This window comes from Peromyscus leucopus, chromosome 6 (assembly GCF_004664715.2).
Source record: "Peromyscus leucopus breed LL Stock chromosome 6, UCI_PerLeu_2.1, whole genome shotgun sequence".
NCBI lineage: Eukaryota > Metazoa > Chordata > Mammalia > Rodentia > Cricetidae > Peromyscus > Peromyscus leucopus.
The window spans coordinates 46,750,161-46,776,027 of NC_051068.1; the positions used below are offsets into that span (position 1 = coordinate 46,750,161).

General features: G+C 40.9%; 1 protein-coding gene across 4 annotated transcripts in view; it reads right to left on the reverse strand.

The window, feature by feature from the left end:
• Ift80 (intraflagellar transport 80) overlaps positions 1–25,867 on the reverse strand; it is a 109,609-nt gene that overhangs the window by 50,456 nt on the left and 33,286 nt on the right. For all 4 annotated transcript variants that reach the window (XM_028867225.2, XM_028867224.2, XM_037206652.1 and 1 more), the window contains 3 exons: positions 20,133–20,242; positions 15,166–15,255; positions 13,692–13,829 (listed from right to left, as the gene is read on the reverse strand). In XM_028867225.2, the coding sequence (XP_028723058.1) occupies positions 13,692–13,829; positions 15,166–15,255; positions 20,133–20,242 (338 nt within the window). The remainder of the gene's footprint in view (positions 1–13,691; positions 13,830–15,165; positions 15,256–20,132; positions 20,243–25,867) is intronic.

Below are 25,867 nucleotides of genomic sequence, written 5' to 3' on the forward strand. Positions count from 1 at the left end.
GGCAAAGGTACTTTTCTTGACACAATTATAGTATGTATAATGAAAGATACAGATAGAGTTTTTCAAGTATACTCTAGAAACACAATAAAACAGTATATTAAATAGCCCAAGAACTGCCCCCCCAAAAAAACCCACTTTAATTCAAATGATTGCTTTTAAGTAATAATGTAGAAAATAGTCTATAGGAAAGACATTTTACTTCAAGGTTTTCTATAATCTATTTTAAAAGTTCTGATTGTAATATTTCAAGAATGTCACTACAAAAACATTGTAAAACATCTGGCATGCATTCTAAATCATAAAAGTATTAGGTGCACAAGCCTATTTTTTCTTGTTTTTTTTTTTTTTCAGCGTGTAGTAATATAACCCCTCCAAGGACTTGAGGGAACTGCGTAGAAATCAGTAGTCAAGAATCAAGGACAGAAGAGTCTTCTCAGTGCGTTTCAGAAAACAATCACTTTTGGCAGACTATATCAGATGTATTTCCTTTTTACTTCTTGAGATGTAATATAATTTTTTCTAGAATGATTAATTTACCTCCATATTCTCTTCCCATCCTTTCAACCTTATAATCAAATGAAGTCTTGCATTTTGCTGCTGTGCTTTTACTAGGGGTTTCTGCCTTGACCGGTGTTATTAGTTTTCAGAAACAGTCATTATTTGGGGTTGAAGATGGAGCACAACTGCAGGACCCTTGCTCAGCACAAGTGTGGCCCGGCATCCAGTCCCCAGGACCAAAGCCACAGAAAGAGTGCAGGCACCAGCGCACCACTACTGACTGCGGCCTCACTCCAACAACTGTGCAGGAGAAGAGCACACACACACACACACACACACACACACACACACACACACACACATTCAGTAATTCATACCGCTGTTAAAATAAGCCTTTCTATAATAAAGGGGCTGTAGAGATAGATGGCTTGGTGGTTATGAGCATGTACTGCTCTCCCAGAAGGTCTAAATTTGGTTCCTAGCACCCACATCTGGTGGCTCATAGCACCTGCAACTCCACCTCCAGGGACCTGGCCCTTCTCTGACATCTGAGGGTACTGTATTCATAAGCACAAAGCAACACATACACACAAATAATAATAATGGGGGCCGGAGAGAGATGGTTCAGTGGTCAAGAGCACACGGTACTCTTCCAGAGGATTGGGGTTTGGTTCCCAGCATCCACATGGCAGCTCACAACCATCAGTAACTCCAGTTCCAGGCAATTCAGCATGTGTTCTGGCCTCCACAAGCACCAAGCATGCACAGACATACATGCAAGCAAAACAATCATACACTAGAACTAATGAGTCTTGTTAAGAATAATAATACTGGGGCTGGGGAGATGGCTCAGTGGTTAAGAGCACGTGCTACTCTTCCAGAGGACCTGAGTTCAGCTACCAGAACCCACATCAGGCAGCTCACAGCTGCCTGTAACTCCAGCTCCTGAAGATCTCACATCCTCTTCTGAACTCCTTGTACACCTGTACACATGCAGCACACATTCACACACATACTCAAAAACAATTGTGAAAATGTAATATTTTTAAACTTTCCCAATAAAAGTTCATACATAGAAAAATTATGAAATTACTTTTTTATTACCCATACTTTTTTACAACTTCCCCCACAATAAACTGTGCTTAAGGAAAAGGTCTAATAACACATTATCAAGGAAAAGATAGTGAAGAAACCACAAGTTGTTTTTGTTAAGTAATGTGAAATATTACAAAGTTTCTTTTCTGAAATTCTAAATAAAATTTTAAGGGATACATATGAATACACACCATACCTGAAGAGATCTTTTTTAAAAAATAAGTGAAAACTGGAAACTTCACAGGTTAAATACAATCATCTTTCTGCAAGAGGGTGTGGTGGGGCGCACCTTTAATCCCAGCCCTCAGAGGCAGAGACAGAGAGATCTCTGAGTTCTGGGCCAGCTTGGGCTACATAGTAAGACCCTGTCTCAAAACAAAACAAAGCAATCATCTTCTAGTAGTAAGAAGAAATTAACTTATTTGTGTTTGATAAATAAGAAATTAGGAAATACTTCAGGAATACTACATTATATAAAAGTAGTCAATACAAAATAATTAGACTTCATTTACATGTACAGTATTTGATGTTTTGGATCAAGCTTAGGCACACATCTGCACTCAAGTATACGTAGAACAAAGATCTTACTTTAAATTGTATTTTTAGTGTGTGTGTGTGTGTGTGTGTGTGTGTGTGTGTGTGTGTGTACATGTACCAAGTATGTGCATGAAGGTCAGAAGACACCTTGCAGGAATCAGCTCTCTTCTCCCACCATGTGGATCCCAGACATAAAATTCAGGTCCTCAGGCCTGGTAGGACACACCAACCCAAGATTGTTTTTAAGTTATCCAATCACAGAGGAGACTGACTTAAGTCAACTTAGTCCCATAAAAAATACATAGGGCCAGCAAGATGGCTCAGCAGGTAAAGGCATTTGCAACCATGCCTGACTATCCACCTGAGTGCAACCCCCAGGCCCCACGTGACAAAGAGAAACACAGTTCCAGAAGGTTGTCCTCTGATCTCCACACAAGCATCATGTGTGTAAACCCCCAGTAACTTACACATAGCAGATAATAAATAAATGTGCAAACATAATAAAATGCACAAATATATCCTAAAAATTTACCATTACTCTGTTTTCTCTCTCTTCTCTAATAACAATGATCAACGTGTCAATCCTCCATTGGGGAAGAGAGGTTGGTTTTTTTGCTTTGCTTCTTTCTTTCTTTGTATGTGTGTCAGTGTGGTGTGCATGTTTGTGTGTTCGAATGTGTGTAGGGCATGTGTGTGTCAGTACAGTTGCACATATGTGCATGTACTTACAGAGTTTGAAGCTAGCAGGAGTCTTCCTTGACTGCTTCCTACCTTATTCATTAAAGCAAGAGCTCTCAACTCAACCCAGAGCTCGCCTATAGAGACTAATCTGGCCAGCTAGCTTGCTCTGGGGACACTCTGTCTCCATCTTCCACCTGACATTGACTTAGGTTCTGGGGATCCAAACCCTAGTCCTCAGACCTGCTCGGTGACGAACACTTTATCTACTGAACCATCTCCTTGTCTCAAGAGGTTGATTTTTTGGAGACAGATCTTGTGCAACATAGACTAAGCTGCTCTTGAATCTCAATTTTTTCAATTTTCCTGATTGTACCTGGGACTATATACACCTGGCTGCACTTTTTTTTTTCAAGACAGGTCTTATAATTTAAGCCAGGCTGGCCTGAAACCTGCAGAAGTCTTTGTCCAAGCTGCACCCTCATCCTCTAAATACTCTTGGAAGACGACACTGATGCTCTCTGAACAGCAAAGGACCGGGACCAGGCATGAGTATTACTGAATGAATGCATACAGAGAGGAACAAGCTTATGGCTGCAGGCTTATAAAATCATTTTTTAAAATTCCAAAGAATAACAAAACCCAGATGTTTAGATATTTTCAGATTAGCCTTCTCTGATAGCACACACTATACATTTTAGCACTCAGGTTAAGACCGAAGGATCTCTCACTCAAAGCTGGTCTGGGCTATATAGCAAGACTCAGTTCCAAAATAAAGACAGAAAGCTAATTAACACCGAAATTACTGACTGGGTCGATTTCACTAGTGAGCTGATCAAAATGCTTCAAGTGAAACTCTTGGAAAACAAAAACAATATAACTGTATATACAGCAATCCAATAAGATGGAACATTTCTACAATGCCCATTATATGATGCGTTAATTTTATTTATTTATTTATTTAAAGATTTTTGTTTAAAAATTTTTATTGTATGTATATGGGTGTCTTCCCTGCAAATACAGCTGTGCACCATGTCCATGCTTGGCGCCTGCAAAGCCAGAAGAAAGCATCAGAGCCCTTGGGACTCGAGCCATAGATGGTTGTAAGCCACCTTGTGAGAGCTGAGAATCAAATATGGGTCCTCTGGAAGAACAGCCAGTGCTTTTAACCATGGATCCATCTCCCCAGGCCCTAAGCACTGATTTTAAAAATAATGAAAGTAAATTCTGCAATAGAAATCCAATTTAGAATAAATTTTTGAGTCTCTTATTCCTGGACAGCAGAAAAGAATCCTTTTGCTTTGTGGTTTATATTTTATGGTTCCTAACAAAGTTGCTTTTATATCAAATATGAAAATGTAACTATAAATTTCTCTTTGTCTTTAATTATAAAGTCAGAAATTCACTTACATAAATAGGACATCTCGGAGGATTAAACTAAAACCTTGTGGTAAATCTGAAATGGTCTGAGATAAAAACGCCTGCCTCTGCTGCCTCCTTCACTACTAACACTTTGCCCGAGTGGCTACTAGGCTTGAGTCTGGCCAGTTATGTTCACACCACCTTCCCCAGCATGCCTGAACACATATGATTAGACCAGGCTTATATTCCTAACATAGACAAGGCTACCAATCTCTCCCCTGGGGACAAAAGTGGTACGTGGATTTTTGATGCAGTCTACACTCTTCAGTGTAGGGGTTATACACTCTAAGTCACTGTCCAGGATATAAATGGGGGGGGGGGACGACAAGTCAGTTCACTGGGAAAGAAAAAAAAATCTCTGGATACATACACAGAGGTAAAGACAAAAGACACAAGGATGCTTTCAATTTTCTTAGCAATCTACCTTTGTTCAGAGGTAGATTCCCTGAGCCTCTGAAAGATGTCCCTCTATCTTTATAACCAATTCTTCTCTTTGTTGAATACTTGCATACAGCCACAATAAAATGTAGAAATCTAAAGGCACGGATCAGCCACGTTGCTCCAGCACAGCTTGAGATTTTGGCATGTTTGGTGTGCCCTGTGCAGGTTGTTTCTTATATTAAAGAGCAATAAAACAAAGCCGGGCGTGGTGGCACACGCCTTTAATCCCAGCACTCGGGAGGCAGAGCTAGGTGGATCTCTGTGAGTTCGAGACCAGCCTGGTCTACAGAGCGAGTTCCAGAACAGGCTCCAAAGCTACACAGAGAAATCCTGTCTTGAAAAACCAAAAAAGGAAAAAAAAAAAAAAAAAGAGCAATGAAACAAGCAATTAGTATTCATAAGAAGTGAGTGACAGTCGGGTGACCAGGGGAAAGAAGGCACAGGACTGTGGAGTTAACTGAGGAGAGATGATCATTTAGCCCTGATCACTGACTTGGTACATGGGGATATAAAGGCCCAGAAGAAGCATTCAACTTTGTACCTTTGACACTGGAGTTTGACCCCAGAACTCTAGAAATGTGCCAAAGCTACTCCCACACTAAGCAAAATTGTAAAAAGTAATTTAAATTTCAAAATAAAAGTTAAATTAAATTTGAAAAAAAAAAAAAGCAACCATACCAAACAGCAGTGGTTTTTTTACGGTAGCTGAGGATGCTCTATAACAGGTTAAGCTACTGGGCTCAGTGGTTAGAAGCACCGGCTGCTCTTCCAGAGGACCCGAGTCGGATTAGCAGCACCCACTTGACACCTCACAGCCCTCTATAAATGCAATTCCAGAGGACCAATGTGCTCATAGAGTCTCCAAGGGCATCGGGTATGCATGTAGGCTAAACCCCTATACACGAAAAATAAAGAGTTTTTAAATGTTATGGTATGGAAGGATGATATATCCCTTTGAAGAAAAAGATGAGATCTATTTTCTTGTGTTCTCTGAAAATGCTTATTCAAGTTATTTCCCAACAAAGAAATACTTATTTAAATGTAAAACAATGACTTAACTGTATCCTCTCTGCATGTTCTTGTACACATATACCACACTGAAAGAATCCTCAAAAGTCTTGTTTGCCTTAGTTCGAAAATTTCAACTCATAAAATTACATACACATCAATTTGGCTTAAGACAAAGAGACAGGAGAAGTAGTTCCCACACTCTCTATGGAAGACTGGTGTTTATGCATATTCTCATATATTACCTCTAACATGCTCCAAATTGTAATTTATATGCAGCATTGACAGTGAAAAGTTACATAAGACAGTAAGACAAGCTCCTGCAGGTAGCAAATTATAAAATTTATTTTAATTGAGTGGAAGAGTGAATGAACAGAAGAAAGTCTGAATGTTCACAGAGAAAATGAGAATCACAAATTGTCTTCTGCATAACCAATAGCGCCCCCTACTGATACACAAAAGCTACATTGCAATTAATTAAAAAGCCAAAAGTACCTTGCATCCTCAGATCCTTCTCCTTGAATCCTGTTCTGTTTAATAACTAGTGTAATTTGTTAACATATTCTAAATATTTACTTAAAATACCTGTTAATTTGAATCACAGTTTTAGACATCAAAGATAGAAATAAAGTTTATTATAGAATCTAGAAAAAAAATATGGCACCATGAGTCTAAATTGTATTCCACAAGCAATTCACTTAGACAATGATTTACTTTACTGATCGTCCAGTAATGTTCATCTTCCTTACAAATTTATTTTTGTATTTCTTGACCATTTCACTTAAACTAATACTATCTCAGACTGGAGAACTACCTCAATGGTTAAGAACACTTGCTGAGACTCTAGTTCAGTTCTCAACACCCACACTGGGTGGCTCAGAACTGCCTATAACTGTCCTGCTCCAGAGGATCCAATCCCTCTTCTGGCCTCTGCAGGCACCCATACACATGCGGCATATACATACACAGACACATAATACACATAAATAAATAAAAATAGTTAAAACTTTCCCAGCTTAGTTTTTAATTCTTTTATTATATTTATTTGTGTGTGTGTGTGTGTGTGTGTGTGTGTGTGTGTGTGTGTGTGTGTACAATTTAGTTGGTTCTCTCCTTCTGCCTTATGGGTCTGAGGGATTAGAGTTAGGTCTCCGGGACGGGCAGCAAAGACCCCTGCCTGCTAAGCCATCTCAGTGTACATTTAGACTTTCTTGAATGCACAACAGCTGTGTCAAAGTGTCGACTCAAGTTATACTTGTAAAAGTTATACTGATTAATGTTTCCATCCATGTGCTACAAGGAAGTCCATTTTCACATTTTCTGGTAAGTGAAAAATGTATTGCTCTGCAGATTTTAGATGCATGACACTTGTTACTGAAGAGATGGTACTCTGGAGTTCTGGAAGTGTTTATATTTCTTTAAGACCTTGCTTATATTTTAACTATAGAATTTCAATTAGGTTCTTTTAAAATAGTTTCTTTGGTTGGGTATAGTGGTGCATGCCTTTAATCCTAGCAGTTGGGGGTCTGAGGTAGGCAGATCTCTCTGCGTTTGAGGCCTGGTCTTGTCTCGTCAACAAGAGCTATACAATGGGACCCTGTATCAAAAAAAAATTCTGTTGATTTATCCATATTTCTTTAATTATTTTGAGCACATAGTCTTTGTCTAACAGGTTCAATGTTGGATATCTTGGGAATGTCTTTTGTCAACTTCTTTTTTCCCCCTATGAATGGGCCACTATGTTCTGCTTCTCAGTATGCCTTATACCTTTTTTTTTTTTAACTAGATGTCTGGAATACCACCATTTGGGTGATTCTGGAAACCAGACTCCTCTCTCAGTCTGTGGAATTGCCTGATGGTTGTAGAAGTCATCTGCCCATTTCATGACCTCTGTAGACCGTTTTCCCAAAGACTATTCCTCTCCTATATGAAGTTTCCATTCTGTTACTCAACAGTCACCCAACAGCTGATACAGCCAAACAGCAAGAGAAAGGGCTACTCACCAACCCTTGGCTTATGGAGCACCACAAAAGCTAGGCTCCAACCTGTCCCAGAAGTCAGGAGGAGAGGCAAGACCAGGAGTTCAACATCACCCTCAGCTATGTAGCAAGTTTGAAGACAGCCTGGGCCACATGACACCCTGTCTCAAAAGAATAATTAATTGATTGATTAAACTATCTTTCATAAAGGGGGAGTTTATTCCTTGAGGACTGGACTGACAGGAAAGGAAAAGAAAAAAAAAAAAAAAACATCACTCTGACCAAGAGCCAGGATAGTAGAGGGCCATCCATACTCCTGTAATAATAAACCCACTGGTTTATTAAGACAGACCTAAGTGCCACCCACCCTCCTTCTGATGGGGAAAAGAGAGTCTCAGCACTAAGGTGTTAAGACCATGGAGCACCACCAAATAACCCATACATGAAAATGACTAGAACCGACAGCCTAAACCTAAGAGATAAGTTCCCGAAGTAACATTTCACTTCATCATATTGCAAATAGGGCCTAAAAGAACCCATGGTTCTGGACTCACAGGCCCCAGTGGGGAGCATACTATCACTGTTTCTGCTAAACAGACATCGAAGTGTCTGCTGAATTTGAATCTCTAGACTCGTTGATTTATCTAGTGCGGCCCTGAGACCTCGTAAGAGAAATTTCTTCATGCAATAGATGGCAGCTAATTCATAAACTCACAGCTGGTTAAAGTGCAGAGAATAAATGTCTATGGAGTGCTCAGCCACAAACTGGACATCAATATCACACCTTCTCCCCCAAAAGCTCATTGTGGAAGAACTATAAGAACCAGAACCGGGAGGACTGGAGTGAAACAGTAGCTTCTGGACGGTCCAGGACAACTCCCTCATGAGCCCAGAGCAGCTGCACAAGCTCCAGCCAATCAACACTCGAGCACACAGGGAGGCGGGCTCAAATGCACAAGCTCAAGCCAATCAACACTCGAGCACACAGGCAGGCGGGCTCAAATGCACAAGCTCAAGCAAATCAACACTCGAGCACACAGGGAGGCGGGCTCAGGAACTCCCACCTCTAGCCACTAATGCTTCTAGGGGAGGGTGAGTCAGTTTTCCTTGCAGCTGGGCCCCAGGAGTTGACCATGCTCCAGGGGACAGACCCAAACCCCTGCGTATGGACAGCACCAATTGGACTCGGTAGGCTACTTAAAAATTTTTTCTTAAAGGGACTAGAGAGATGACTCAGCACTTAAGAGCACTGGCTGCCCTTCCAGAGGACCCAGTTCCCAGCACCTACATGGCAGTTCACAACCATCTATAAATCCAGTTCCAGGAGCTCTGACACCCTCACACAGATACACACGCAGGGAAAACAGCAATGCCCATAAAATAAAAACAAATCATTTTTTAAAATTTCTTAAACAAAACACACAAAGTTGAGAGGAGGAAGTGAGAAGATGGGAGGTGGATCTACAAGGAGTTTAGGGCTGAATAACATCAAAATATATTGTATGCATCAATTCAATTCCCAAAGAATTAAAAAATAAAATAATATTTAAAATACAGAACTCAATAAGTACTATATATAATAACATCTAAGTAAAGCTATGCATGCTAAAATTTAGGTAACTTGATTACTGTAATGTTCAAACAAAGTATCTAATAACACAAAATGAGAATAATTTATGTTATATTAGGGGGTTATGTTCAAGAAAGCATGCAAGCAGTAATGAAGATGATAAAGTAGTCAGAAACGTAAGTAAGTACACATGGCTCTTCCCAATATATACCAAAGATTTCTCTCCTGAGCCTAGCCCCCTCCAGCTCACCTTGCTAGCCCATTACTGAGACCTGCAGCCCCACATCCACTGCCCTCATCCTTCTCTTCTCTAGTCTGTCCTCCACACTGACCTCGGAGCACACCCCGATTCTGAAATGACCACTCTTTGAAAGGTCACTATCTAAAATGCAGTAACCCACCACTGTCCCTACAATAAAATCCAAATTGCCACCCCTGGGCTAAGCCTTTACTTTTTCTTTATTTTTTTGTTTTTGTTTTGTTTTGTTTTGTTTTTTTTTGAGACAGGGTTTCTCTATGCAGCCCAGCGGTCCTGGAACTCACTCATAGAGATCTGCCCATCTCTGCCTCCCGAGTACTGGGACTAAAGGCGTGCACCACCACCACATGGCAGTTTTTAATTTTCTAATAGACTTTCATTTTGGCCTTTGCTTGGCTTATCCTCTTTCCTTATCACAGTTCTTGTTATCAAAGCAACACTTCTAACACTTGAACTCTAGTGTTACTACCCACCAGCCACAGCGCTTTAAGAACTAACATACTATGCAGGATTTCCAGCTTCATGACTCCAGCTGTTCCAAAGATTCGTTATAACAGAAGCTCCCACGGTTAAACAGATCAATATGGAGCTTCCACTGACAGAAACATATTCTGAGCTCAATCTTATCTTTCCCACTCTGAAGCTGAGGGGGGTCCACAGAAAGGAACTAGATTTTAAAGGACTAAAATGCATCCTCTTCTGCACAGCCAGAGCAGGCTAGTTAGGTGAGTATCTCTTATCTCTTCAATATCAACCCCTGATAATATCCAATGCAAGATCTACTGACATTGCACAAAAATTGCCATACTCTCTCACACGTGGAGACCCAAGAGTTTTCTTTTGCCTGAAATCACTTCCTTTCACTTGTCTCCTTAGTGAATTACTTACTCACCAAGCCTCGGCTCTCCAGTCAACGTGCACAAGGAGAATTAGACTCACACACATCGTCACATGCTTAACAAACCTCCTATAGATCACTTAGTGACTATTCGGTATAAGTCTTATGAGTCTCTACCAGACTGTTAGCAACTTGAATAAAAGTCTTTACATGTTTTAATGTCTAAAGCCCCATTTCACAAACACTGTCTGATCAATAGTACCTATCTGATGACTATCAAATAAAAAGAATATGTACTTAAAATGTTATCATCTCAAATCTCTAAGATATTACAACATATTCAGGCAATTTAGTTTACTTTTCCAGAATTAATACTAGTCTAAAAAAGGATATGGTGCTTAATGAGGTGAATTTTGAATTCAGTTATTTACATAAATCAATTTTTAAATTTTTAATCAAAATGATACATTAAAATGATTATGTACAAGCTGACTTATTAATAACTTAACTGAATATCTACTGTACTCTAAAGATAATATTTAAGCTATCGGATCCTATGCACTAAAGAGTCAAAACTAATATGCATAAAATTAAAAGACAATATAAAAGCATAATGTATCACAAAAATGAGTCTACATGTTCTTTAGAACTATCCATCACTGACGGACACCTAAAGTAAAGATCCTTACATCTGAAAACAAAGCAAAACAAAACAAAGGGTTTTACGTGATTAGATAATCAACATCCTGATGTCATAGCTGAGAAAAGAAAAGATCAAAGTAAGAAGTAGGAAAATAGACTTTAAACATCATTTTATAAAAACTTTAGGTTGTGTACACAGGACATGATAAAAAGAAGCCAATTGTGAGACAGGCCTTAAAGAATGTGTACAATTCACTACGTAGAAGATGGAAATGAGAATATTCTATGAAAAGATAAAAATGAAGTCAGGAGGCTTGGCAGTGGTAGTACACGTCTTTAATCCCAGCACTGGGGAGGCAGAGGCAGGTGATCTCTGTGAGTTCAAGGCCAGCCTGGTCTACGGTTCGAGTTCCAGGACAGGCTCCAAAGCTACACAGAGAAACCCTGTCTTGAAAAAACAAACAAATGAAGCCAGACATGGTTGGTGCCCAGCTGTAATCTCACTGCTTGAGAGGCACACAGAGAAGAGTCTGGGATGCTTAGCCAGTCCGTCTCACAAAAAGAAAGGAAGGAAGGTGGGAGGGAAGGTGGGAGGGAGGGAGGGAGGGAGGGACAAAAGAAAAAAGAAAAGGAAAAAGGACCAAAGGAGTGGGGCTTAGGAGCCAGCATTCAGCCCGGTACACAGGCACATATTAGGAGCAGTGGGGAGTGACTGATAAATTTTACAGCACCAGATTTCAGCTCCTACTGGCAGGCACAAGGCTAACATTTTATGTGATGGAAAACTAGTAACCAGAAAGGTTAACAGGTTGTTTATAAAGTTCAACGATTCTAACTACCCAAACGTGCACTTGAAGAAGGAAAGCCATGAAACGAGAGTCCCTCATGGCTAAGAACAGTAGGAATCATCCCACTGCTACAGTTCAGACCTTCAGTGTCCCCTGATGTCCCTCTGCTAATGGCTTGAACAGTCTTCAGCATGGCCCCTTTAGGAAGTGGTGGAACCTGTAGAAGGTAGAGCACTGCAAAAGGAGTCCTTAGTCACGTGGTGCATCCCTTGGCGGGATTGTGGGACCCCTGCCTGTGCTAGTCCCCTCTCACTTCCCTGCATGCTCTGCCACACACTGTTGATGTTTCTTCCCACACTCCCAAAGGCATGGAAACAAACGGCAGTGGACTAGGAACTCCAAGAGTCGAAACAGATCTTTTGTTCTACCAGCTGACTTCCTCATCCACACTGTAACGGCGACAGAAAGCTAACATAACAAGTCAGACTGTCAGCCACATAATGCTACCGCTTTTGGAGTACTTTCATGGACAACTTATTCTTTGAGAGAATGGGTAAACGCTACCAAGCTCGGCATTTGCCAGAACAGGGGTCCGTTCTAAACACCATATATACTCTTGCAAAGAAAACCCTTACATGTATCCAAACATGAACATTCATGCGCTCTTCCCTCTCTCTTCCTCTGTGTGTGTATGTGTGTATGTGCTGTATTCACATATGCACAAGCTTGTGTGAGTGTGTACACGTGTGCATGTGGGTGTACATGCACATATCTGTATATGCGTTTGGAGGACAGAAGTTGACATCAAGTATCTTCCTGTATCTCTCTCCACTGTTTTGACACAGGGTCTCCTTGAACCTGGAGCTTAGCTATTCAGCTGGACCAGATACCTAATGAGCTCCTGGAACCCTGGAGGGCTCCACCCTCCACCAGTACTGGGCACAAATGTGTACCATGCTGGGCTTTTGTGCCCTCATGCTTACGCAGCAAGCACATACCACCAACCCACTCCCCCAGCTCCCTAAACATGAATCCTTAAGAAAGAAACATATAGCCGGGCAGTGGTGGTGCACGCCTTTAATCCCAGCATGCGGGAGGCAGAAGCAGGCGGATCTCTGTGAGTTCAAGGCCAGCCTGGTCTACAAAGCGAGTTCCAAGAAAGGCGCAAAGCTACATAGAGAAACCCTGTCTCAAAAAACCAAAAAAGAAAGAAAGAAAGAAAGAAAGAAAGGAAGAAAGGAAAGGAAAGAAGGAGGGAGGAAAGAAGGAAGAAAGGAAAGAAAGAAAGAAAGAAAGAAAGAAAGAAAGAAAGAAAGAAAGAAAGAAAGAAAGAAAGAAAGAAAGAAAGAGAGAAAGAAAGACCCTTTGGGGACTTTTAGAGATTTGTTTGTTTGTTTGCTTACTTTTTGAAACAGGGCCTCACTGTTCCTGGCTAGCCTAGAACTTGCTGTGTAGACCAGCTGGACACAAACTCACAGAGATCTGCCTGCCTCTGCCTTCCAGTACTGGATTAAGGGCATACGCCATCATACCTAGCACTAAAATCAACTTTTAAATTTACTATTAATTCCTACAAAAAATATGCAACTAAAAATTTTAATGGAGCATGTTGATACCACAAATAAACTTAAAGCTGTCCTCTCCACACTAAGGGGGAATAAAGGTGAACACTCACACTGTTTTACCATCCATCAGAGTCATGCTCAAAACAAGTATTTCCCAAAAGATAAATAATAGAGAATATGTCCACTCTTCAATTGTAAACCATTTAATCTCACAGTCAGGAATTGACTGAACCACCTTACTAAGACAAATAAGAGAGGTTAAGTCAAATGCTTTCATTGAAAACATTTCTCCCAGTGTGAGCGCTGGGTGTGGTACATTGCCACCTCTATGGCAGCACATCTGTGAGTGCTCACTCATCCCTGCAACTTACCCCAGTTTTATCACACAAGCGTAAAGTATGAAAGGAACCAACAGCAAACAACTCGCCATCCGGAGCCCAGGCGACTGAGGTAATAGGGTGCTCGTGAGGCTGAGAACTGTACAGCACGCGACCATAACTATCCCACACCTACAAAATCAAAAACTTTTCAATGTTTTATAATATCACCACATTACTACAAGAAAGTTTGTCCTCCAATAAAATATCAAGTGAAGATAAGAAATCATAATCGTGCAGCATTAGCAACTAGAAACTTAACCATCATACAAGGAGGACAAAGCAGCAGTTCTGGAAATGTACATGCCTCAGAAAGGAAAATTTCACAACATTACTAACCTGGATTAAACATGACATCTACCCATTTTAAGTACTTTAAATTGAGTAGTAAAATCTGGTGATGGTTGGCCTTTCCGAGAATTTCTTTTTGCCAAGTGAGATTTCTACTGACTTTCTGTAATAGTTTATTTCAGTTAAAGCCCCTGAAATTACAGTTACACTGAATTGTACTGTTGAGCTAGGGTATACCTCAACATGAGTAACTTTTATCTAGCGTATCAATGGTCCCAGTACTGCAGACAAGGGGAAACATCTTAGCACCCACAAATGATTTTGCTCTGTAATGGACCAATATTTAGGAAGCTTCTAGAACTGAGTTCTAAAAATGTAAATGAATAAGGAAATGAACTAATTTAAAGCATGAAGCAAAAGAAGCTGAATTGATATTGCTGCTTATTAAATAAAAATTTTATTATAAGAACTTTAGGCTGGGCGGTGGTGACACACGCCTTTAATCCCAGCACTCGAGAGGCTTAGCCAGGTGGATCTCTATGAGTTTGAGGCCAACTTGGTCTACAGAGCAAGATCCAGGACTGGCACCAAAACTACACAGAGAAACCCTGTCTCAAAAAATAAATAAACAAACAAAAACAAAGAACTTTAAATAGCACTTAAAGTTGGAAACCAATTTTCTCAATTATTACGAAAAAGAAAAAAACTAAAAGATTAGTCTTATATGCTGAATACTTTTCCCCTAAATTTTATTCTCTTAAGCCGACAGTAAGTCTAAACATAATATATTATCGTGGTCAGTTTTAGTTGTCAACTTGGACACAGTACAGAATCATGTGAGAAGAGATCCTCAGTAATGGGCTGTCTAGCAGGTTGGCCTGGGGATGTCTCATGTGAAATGAAGTGGAAGACCCACCCACTGTGGGTAGCATGACTCCCTGGGTCTGTGTCCTGGACTCTGTAAGAGCTGAAGAAAGAACTGAATACAAGCATATGTGCGTCCATCCTCTCTCGGCTCTTGACTGCTGGTGTGACTAGCTGCTCAAGCTCTGCCCTGACCTCCCTGCAATGACGTAACCTCTAACTCTAAGCCAAAGAAACCCTTTCTCTCTTGAAGCTGCTTCTGCCAGGATACTGTACCCCAGTAACAGGAAAGGAAGCTTATACTTCTGCATACCTTATACTTACAGTCTTCACCAGCAGATAAAATAAGATCGTTGACTGAGTTCCAATCGACTTTTAAAATAATGCCTTCATGGGCTTTCCACTGTGAAGAGGAAAAAATATTACTTACAACTTTAGAAGTGAAATTTTTTCTATTAAAAATATTGTTGTCTGTTTCCTTTTGTTTTTTGTTTTGTTTGTGTTTTAAGAGCTGAGGGTCTGACTGTCTTGCACAGCTTGGCCTAAACTACTGGACTCAAGCGATCCCCCCCCCACCACACCCTGCTAAGTGGCTGGGGTGACTGCAGACCACTCATGCTCAGCCTGTCCCCTCTTTCTGGTGCACTGCTTTCTTTTTTTTTTTTCCCCCTCACCGTCCTTTCATGGCTTCCGATCTTCCTTCAATACCCACTGTGCAGTTAGTTCTTCATTTGCTCGATTCAGTCCACTTTCCAAAGAAAACACCTAGCACCACGCCATCCACTTTACAGCCTACCTCCCAGGAATTTGCTCAGTTGCCTGGACTCCAGTGGCCAAACTGCTTGCTGCTACATTGTTTCCAGCTAGACTTTAGCATGACAAGCTGGAATAAATGTGACATAATCTAAGGCGTCAGCTGACTTCAAATCTCATTTGTCCTGCTGGTCCTCTCAGTGACACTGTCTTCATGCTTACTTACAAAATTCTCTCTCCTCTTTGTTTCCTGGGGGTGGGGGCAGGAGAGAGGACTAGAACCTGATCCTAGGGCCTCACACATCAAATACACTTTACCAGCTAGCTATATGCCAGACTGGGTTTTTTTGTTGTTGTTTCAACCTCTAGTACATAAACATCTTTAGTATTCTCTCTCTCTTTTTTTTCCTGCACATCTCCTAAGCTTTATTCTCTTTACCTTTATGGGTCTAGGTCACAACTGGATTTATTACAAATCCTCTGTTGATTTACTATATAATGAAACAGTGTTTTCTGTAATGAATATATATTCTATACATACAAAATGCCTATAGACAGACATATACAAGTTACCCAGAAACTTGCAATCTATAAAGCAAGCATGTTTTTTTTTGCTTTTAAACATATCCAGAGACATAGAATGCATATCCATATATATGGATATATATGTCACACAGAAACTGGTAATCTAGAAAATAAGCATAGGCGTACTGCTGTTAAATATAATTTATGTTCCCATTTGCTATTACCATTCATGTAATTAGGCATTTTTTAAATTTAAGATCCATCTGAACAACAAGTTCCTTATGGCAGGAAGCATCTTCTGTTTCTCTTTCTTATAAAATAAACTGAGGACAAATTTTGTTTGCTTGCTTGTGTGTGTGATGCTGTGGTCAGACCCAGGGCCTCACACATGCTGATCTACTTTGGAATACACCACAAGCCCTGCTCGATGCTATTTAATATCCAATACTCCACATACTGGCATACAGCTGGCATGTAGTATATTTATACTGAACAAATAAATATGCTTCCTCACATAAACTGGACTCTGAGTGTGTGAAATGCCTTAAGGAAATGTGGCTTACAGTTCTAAACTGCACTCCTTTTCATGGACCATCTATACTTGCATGCACTTATAATCCTGGAGACTTGCTACAAGTTTAGATTCCCAAAAGGAATGGATAATTTGCATTACATTTCTAATTATACTCTAACTCCTCTTTTGCTCCACAGAATTGTGATAATGGGTTTATTTTCTTTTCTATTCTATTCTGGCTTACACAGAAGCTCTAAAGTATATTTTATGATGATGTACAAAACTCCCAAGTTTCATTTATATAAACCTAATTACAGATGTCTTAACACACGTGAATATAAACCAAAGGTATAAATGAAAAGATTTCATGTCCCTGCTTTTGCTGTCTAAGTTCATTGCAGATTTATTGGCTAGTTTTTTTGCCAGCTAATTACAAGCTAAAAGAGAAGAGGGAGCCTGAATTGAGAAAATGCCTTTATAAGAGTAGCCCTCGGATCTCTATGAGTTCAAGGCCAGCCTCGTCTATAGAGCAAGATCCAGGACAGGCACCAAAACTACACAGAGAAACCCTGTCTCCAAACAACAACAACAATAACAACAAAAGAGTTGCCCATGCGTTGTCTATACAGAAATTACAATACAGAACATCAAAGTTTCCTTAACCCCTTTTATTGCTTGAAATCTACATTTACCCAACTTCTAAAACTGATGCTTTTTTTTTAATTTATGTGTTCAATGGCCTGCATGGACATTATGTGGACTACATGTGTGCAGTACCCAAAAAGGCCAGAGGAGGCATTGAATCCACAAGAACTGGAGACGCAGACAGATGCTACCTGTGGTGTGTGGGGGCGCTGGGAACAGAACCAGGGTCCTCTGCAAAAAGCAGTAAGTGTGCTTAACAGCTGAGCCATCTTTCGAGTCCCCAAACTTATACTTCTTAACACACTCTTATACCTGATGCAGCCTGTCAATCTCCATCACCAAGTTTTTTATAATTTTTTTAAATAATTTTTAATTTATTTCATTATTTTATACGTGCTTTCATGAATGTATGCTGGGTACCACATGACTGCCTGGAGGCCAGAAGAGGGCATCAGACTCCCTGGAACTGGAGTTACAAACAGATGTGAGCCATATGGATGCTGGGAATCTAACCTGGGTCCCCTACAAGGGCAGCCAGTACTCTTAATGGCTGAGCCATCGCTCCAGCCCCCCTTACATCTTTTTTTTTTCTGAGCCCTCTAGCTTATTAAAAGGGAAAGAAGGCATATTAATTCATAATAACACAACAGCATCAGTAACAGCTATTCATTATCAAGTGCTCACCGCATACCAGACACTAGTCGTCACAAACAATCACAGTGAGTGGGTATTACTGTCAGAGATAAGAAGGCTGAGATGAAAGAGATTCAAACTTTCTGTCATCATACAGAGGTAAGCAAGTGAAGGCCTGACCATGTGCCTCACTCCAACGCTGTGCTAGTGTAAATGAGAGCAGTCGGATTTGGCAGTACTGTCCACATGGGTCTGCCTTCAGAGTCCTGAGGGATACATGAGGGAAGGGTTGTGGAAACTTCTTCTATGGTTAAGGAGAGGTGCTGCAGCCAGGTATGTGGCAGGGCCTGTGTGGACGACAGACATGCAGCTGCAGGAGTGGGAGTGTGCCCTGCTGGCTTCAATTTTGGTTTTTTGGTTCATCTAGTATTTTCTCACTATGCCCCTATTCGCCCCTTTTGGAACGGTAACGTATATTCTGTGTCACTCTATGTTGGGAGTATGTAATTTGCCTTTTTATTTTACAAGGAGTTATAATTAAAAGAGTGCCTTGAGTCTCAGAAGAGACTTTGTACTTTGAACTTTTAAATTGTGCTGAGACTGTGAAGAGCTATGGTGACTTTTAAAGTTGGACTATGATATGACCATGAGCCTATGGGGACCAGTGAGAGGGATGTGGTAATATGAATGGGAATGGCCCCCCAGGCCCAAATGTCTGAACTGGTCTCCACTTGGTGGAACTGTTTGGGAAGAATTAAGAGGTGCAGTGCCGCTGAAGTACAGCTTTGAGGTTTCCAAGGACTTACAACATTCCCAGTGTCTCTTCGTCTGCCTCCTACTTACACATCAGGACACGAGCTCCCAGCTACGGCTCCAATGCCATGCTTCCCTGCCTGCTGCCACGCTCCCCGCCATGACAGACATGGTAACCCTCTGAAACCCTAAGTCCCAAAAAAAACCCTGTTTCTATAATGTTACACAGGCCACGAGTGGAGTCATGTGAGAATTTTGAGTGCTTTTGAGAAAATTGCAGGAAAATAAGACAAGAGTTACCTCAGTTTCTCCAAAACAGAGTTGTTCTTGGAATGTGTTTTTACCCTCCTCCAGGTGGAGTGGGTAGGAGTTGACTTCAGCTGTTGTTATTTATGTGCTTCTAGGAAAAACACGTTTTTGCCAAATGTGGCGTGTCCATGTGGTTGTAGACTTTACTCGGGCGACTCTTTTAAACCTTCAGAGCATAAATTGCCTCGTGCTCTAAACAAAGTCGGCCATTCCATGAGACTTGAGTCCACCTCATTTTTAGGCCCCTACTCTCCAAGGTTCACGCACCAACTAGATCGGTAAACACTGTAAGTTGCCTTCGTCATGGTGTGTTATCACAGCAACAGAAAAGTAACTAAAACAAAGACAGACTACACTATGTCTTTGTCAAAATGTAAGGGAAATCATTCTGTCTTTCAGTAGTAGAATAAATAAATAATTCTTGCACACTAGCTTAAAAGTGTGCCCTTCGTTTGGCCCCGCCAAACCTGTCTTAACAGCCATTGTTGCTTTGTTCACTTTTGTGTGATTCTGTTTACCCCTTTCCCTCGCATTTATGAATAACCAGTTGTTTCTACTCCCTGGGTTTAGGACCACCTCCCACCTATTCTTTAAGACTTAGCTCTAACAACTATTCCTCCTTTCTGAAGAGCACACGAGCAAATGTCAGCTCAACATCTATCCTTATGCCAAGTGTGCTCTACATTCTTCAGAAAGTTCTAGGCACACAGTTGCTTCTAAGTCTCGTACCGACTCCTCCACCATTCTAAAAATACTAAACCAGTGCTTGGCCTTCGAGAGGGCACACATGTTTGAACAGATGATAATGATGATTAAAAACAAAATCTAAACACTCTTAAGAGTTTCATTTAGTTTTCTTTCATCTCAGACCTACACACTGGAGGCTGACTCTGTAGACTGAAGGATGATCACTTGTGCTGAATCACATGACAACTCGGTAACTCGAAACACCTGCGTGACTGACTAGAGCAATGTGAACCATTTGGAAAACATGAACAGAATTCCCTGATCAGTAATGAAGTCTGATAAAAAGCAAACTCAAAGCTCTCAGATGTCAGGGGACCAACCAGAAGGAAGGGACTGCAAGGACCACCCAGCTTCGCAGTGACACAGGGGTAGAGAGCAGCTGACAAAGGCCTGAGATATACCTGTAAAACTTTAGCATTTGGTTGAAGAGGTTTAATGATGAGCTGTTTGCCTGCTGTATAAAGAACCTTTTCTGAATCAGGGCCCCATGCTACTGAATACACTGGTATTCCTGTAAAAAAGAAAGGGGAAAATGATAAATGTACATTTTCATGACTTAAAAAAAAAAAAGAGTAATGTTAAGAGGATCAAAATCTTGGCATGGTGGCACAGGACCACAATCTGAAAACTAGGGAGGCTGAGGCAGGGCAATCCTAAATTCAAGGCCAGTCTGAGCTAAATGAGATGAATAAATCATCTGTGTGTTATTTCCATTTCCCCTCAGTAATCCTTTCATATTGGAGAACAGTCTGAGACTGAAACACAAACTGATCCAATAATATTTAAAAATATTAAAAATTTACTGTGAGCCACCAACCCGCGATATTTCGTATTTGTATGTTTTACTATTTTTTTGAGAAATGAGCCTACTGTGTAGCCCAGACTGGCCTCACGAACTTCCTTCCTAACTTTTGCACTGGGATTACAAGTGTGCCCCACCTTACCAATGGCATAATATCTTTCAACCAGTTTGGATCTTGCTGAGAAAATACAACATTTTTCAGACATTCTAGATACTATGCTATTTAAATCTAGGATAAAGGTCTTATAAAATCCATTGTTCTTCACCTCCCATGAATAGCCAATGGAGCTGAAACTATCTCGATGTATGAGGTAAATGTATAATTTATACACATATGTACACACTCATTTTATATATATAAACACTATATATATTCTATATATCATTATATATGTAACTATATGTGTGTGTGTTGTGTGTGTGTGTGTGTGTGTGTGTGTGTGTTCTTAGGGTTTCTCTGTGTACTCCTGGCTGTCCTAAACTCCCTACATAGACTAGGCCAGCCTTGAACTCACAGAGATCCACCTACCTCTGCCTCCGGAGAGCTGGGATTGAAAGCGTGCACATTGGGCTGGTACACTCTTATATACACTGGGTGTTTATTGTTATCATTCTCCACCATGTTTTCTAAGACTAACATTCAGTCTGAACCTAGAGCTCATCAACCGGCTAGACTGGCTGGCCAAAAAGTGCCATGGATCCTCCTGGGCAGAGGCCTCCACAGGGATGGGATTACAGGTGTGCACCACCACACCCAGCTTTCCTGTGTGGGTGCCAGGAATAACAATTCAGGTCCTCTTGCCCTGTGTGGCCAGCACTTTACCAAATGCAGCATTTCCCTGTGATTTCTTACATTTCAGATTCTCGGAGGAGGGTTTGCTGTTTATCGGATGGCCGATAACAAGATAGCAGTGTACCGCAAACAGAGCCAAGGACACGTTTCCTCACTCTTCCGGTCTGAATGTGAAATGCTCCCCACTGAGGAGATTCTGGACACTTGAGGAGGGAGGACCCAGCTAAAGGAAGCATAGCACTGGGCCCTTGAGCCCCACCCTCAGGTCTCCACTTCCTCACTGCCATACTGTGAACTGCCCTGCTTCTCCATGTCATCGAGGTCTAGATGGCCCAAACTTCTGCAATTGTGAGTACAAAGAAAGCCTTCTTCCCTTGTTCATGACAATGTTCTCTCACAATAACAGAGTCTGACAAATATATCCACCACAAGCCACATTAAATTTGATATGGATTTTAGTTTCTGACAGGGATTTACATAGTATTCTTTTAACTCAGTTACATTTAAGGGCATCTTAATTAAAAAAAAAAAGATGCATTTATTTTTATTTTATGTGTAAGTGTTTTGCCTGCATGTTTTTGTCTGTGCACCCTGTGCATGCCTGGTACCCATGGAGGCTAGAAGAGGGTGTCAGGTTCCCCGGAACTGGAGTTACCGACAGTTATGAGCCAGTGCAGGTGCTGGGAATAGAAACTGGGTCCTCTGGAAGAGCAGCTAGTGCTCTTAACCACTGAGCCACCTCTCTGGCCTACCCCGCTTTTTTCCTTACACAGAATCTTGCCATACAGCCAGGCTGGCCTTAACTCCTGATCCTGCTGCATTTGTACGCCAAGTGCTATGATCAGAGATGCGCATGCATCACTATGCTTGGCAAGGACAGTATTCTTAACTTGATCACTACCTGGGCTACCTAATGTCTTCTAGAAATCTATGCTTTATATGACCTCCATTTTAAAATCTGAGTGTAATAGCCAACCAAGTAAGTGGTACGTGCCTATAATCTCAGCACTCGGAAGGCTGAGACAGGAGGATTACAATTGTAGGTTATGCTGGGCTACGTAGTTTTCAGTCAGTCTAGGTTACATAGCAAGACTTTATCTCTCTCTCTCTCTCTCTCTCACACACACACACACACACACATACACACACATACACACACACGAGATATCTATATCTATCTCTCTATATACGTATACATAGATATAAAATCTATTGAAAGCATTGTTTATATAGTAATAAATAATCCGTAATCCTCTTGCCTTGGCCTAGCTACCTATTCATTAGAAAAGTGAATCAAGGTTATATAATTAATCTATAAAACATTAACCCATTTTTAGTTATAAAGCCAAGCCTTTGAAAACTAGGGTCAGACTGTTACAGCAAATGGCTTCTAAGAAGAAATGAGTGAATGAATGTTCAAGAAGTTGACATTCCCAGGAAAATAAGATCTGAATTTGATGATTCATAGACAATCAATATGATTTAATTACTTTTTTTTCTGGTTTTTCAAGACAGGGTTTCTTTGTAGCCCTGGCTGTCTTAGAATTCACTTTAAACACTAGGCTGTCCTCGAACTCATGGAGATTCACTTGCCTCTGTCTCTCTAGTGCTAGAATTAAAGGCAAGCATCAAAACTACCCATCATGATTTTATTTAGAGAGAAAATTCAACATGCTATAATCAACTAAGAAAAGATACTATTTTGTTCATTTTCCCCGAATAAGTGCATAAGTGAGCAAGTCTCAGTGGTTTATGGAGGTTGGATAGTCTAGTTTACACCTGTCCATACAAACTCTTCAGGTTGGCTTCTACAGCTTACACTTAATGTTATAAAGGCCCTAACCATCCTATTTAAGAAACAGCCTCTGGGCTTTATCTGTATCCCAGCAACCCATAAAACTCAGCCCAAGGAGGTGATCCAACTCAAAGGGTCCTCCTCCTCCTCCTCCTCCTCCGTACTTACAAATATTCTCTAAGAGTACCCTAGAGTTTGCCTTCCATTCAAAAATAAATTCCCAGCCAGGCTGGATGGACTAACGCCTATAATCCAGCATTTGGGAGGTTGAGGCAGGCGAGTCACAGCAGGACTGTGGTTAGCTTGGACTACACAGTACTAGCAATGTAGTCTAAGCCAGGCTAGGCTAAGAGTGAGACCCCCACCTCAGAAACAAAAGAAAACAAGACACCCCCCCCAAAAAAATGTTAAATGCAATCTTCAACTCTAATAAACTCCCTAGAAAACATAAACCGAAAGGATTGGAAGCGGGGAGAACAGCCAGGGATTTAGTTAAAAGGTCTTTAGTTAGCAGTACCAGGCAGCTAAGTGCAGCTCTCAGCCTCATCAAAGAAGCTTCTTTCTGCAGCAGATGAAAGCTACCACAGAGAGCCGCAGATGGTCAAAATGAAGAGAATAAAGAAGCATAGGGTGCCAGGCCCCAGTTGGTACACGGTCAGCAGAGCTCCTATACTACAGCTATCCCGGCTAGTTATGTCAACTTGACACAAGCTAGAGTCCTCGAGAGGAGGACGCCTCAGCGGAGAAAATGCCTCCATAACATGGGCTGGAGGCAAGCCTGAAAGAAAGAACAAATAAATTTCCTTAATTTGTGATTGATGGGGGAGGACCCAGCCCATGATGGGTGGTGCCATCCCTGGGCTGGTGGTCCTGACTTCTATAAGAAAGCAGGCTGAGCAAGCCAGTAAGCAGCATCCCCCCATGGCCTCTTCACCAGCTCCTGCCCCTGCTTGAGTTCCTGTCCTGGCTTCCTAGGAAGCCTAAGCCAAATAAAGCTTTTCCTCCCCAACTTGCTTTTTAGTTGGTGTTTCATCACAGAAATAGAAACCCTAAGATGATGGCTGAGGGGAAATTAGAAAAGAAGAGGTAGAAAGATTGTAAGGGCCAGAGAAACAGGACACTTGATGGAAGAGATTGTCTTCTAGACATGACTGCGCCCATGAAATCTCCGCAATATGGTTGCCTAAGCATGCCAATATAGATGGAGAAAGCTTTATGACATTCCACCCCTGCAGGAGCTACAAGGTAGTCAATGGCTGCTGAGAGGAAAACATATTTTCTGCAGGGACAAGCCCTCTGATGGGTTATACAACCTTGAGTGGTCAGCCCTAAATACATGTGCATACTGGCAACACTAACTGGACCTAGCAGACTGTGTACACACACAACAACAACAGTAGGTTTTATACACACACAACAACAGTGTCAGGTGTAGTGGAGATACATGTTTTTATTCCCAGCACTCTGGCAGTTCTCTGTGAGTTCAAGACCAGCTTGATCTACATACCGAGTTCAATGCCAACCAATGGTACACAGGGAGACCTTGTTTCAAACAAAACATAACAAAACAAAACTAACAATAATTCTAGAACAGGTCATGACCTCAAGGTGAGGAGGCACGGGAGGAGGAGGAGAGGGTAGAAAAAGAGGGGAAGAAATGGTGTAAATACAGTGTACTCATGTAAAAAATTCTCAAAATTTTTAAATTAAAAAAAAATGTAGTTAGGATTATAGTAAACTGGTATGTGATTTCTAATTTCCATGATTATAGCTACATTTTTATGGAAAAGAGAAATTCACATATTTTAATTTGTAAGTTATCAAATATTCACAACACTCAAAGTCCACTTTGCTGAGTTATATACTAACCGATACTGAACACCTGCCCCAAGGAAACACTTCTGTAAGCAGTGCTCCCATTGAGTTACACAGGATATGACTTCAGGCCTTCAGTTGTGGTCAAAGGCACAGCTGGGGTGTGGGATGAGGAGTCAGGGATGTTTTCGTCCTCTTCACTTTAGCATTTGAACTGAGGCCCTCTGAAGCTGCCTGGGTCACCACTGCCTTGTTTTCAAACCTTCCTTCAGAATACTTATCTATCACATTAGGGTAAGGAGACAATATGTTTCCCGCCTATGCAGTTTTTAAAGTAATAACAGTGTTTCAGAAACACATGACTTATAGTATAAAAACAAAGTAAGCTCAGAAAGCGAAACAAGCAGTTTCTTTGTTACAAGTGTTTAAACCACATTCCTTCAATCAGGTATTCAGGAACTTTCCTTCCGGGCACTTTGGATGGAGATAATTTATTCAGGAAGATAAACAGCTTCACAAAGAAAATGGTTTATTTTATGATGAATCTCTCCTACTAGCATTTGAGACAAATTCATAATATTTACACTGTTGTTTAAAACATATGTGTTAAAGCAAGAATCAGTCAAGCATGGTAGTACATGTGTGTGAACCCAGCACTTCAGAGGCCACAGCAAGAGGACTACTCCAGGTTCAAGGCCAGCCTGAACTAGACAGCAAGTCCAGGCCAGCCAGGGCTCTAGATCAAGAAAACACAAACAAACAAAGCACTAACCATCCCTAGTGCTGTACTTCATTTTGCAAAGTAGAAAAATAAGACCTCTAGACTCCAGATTGAATTATTCTAAAATAAGAATTTAGTAAATTATATAACAGGATGTTATTAATTTTATCATTAACAAAAATAGAAACACAAAATCATTTTATAATATTT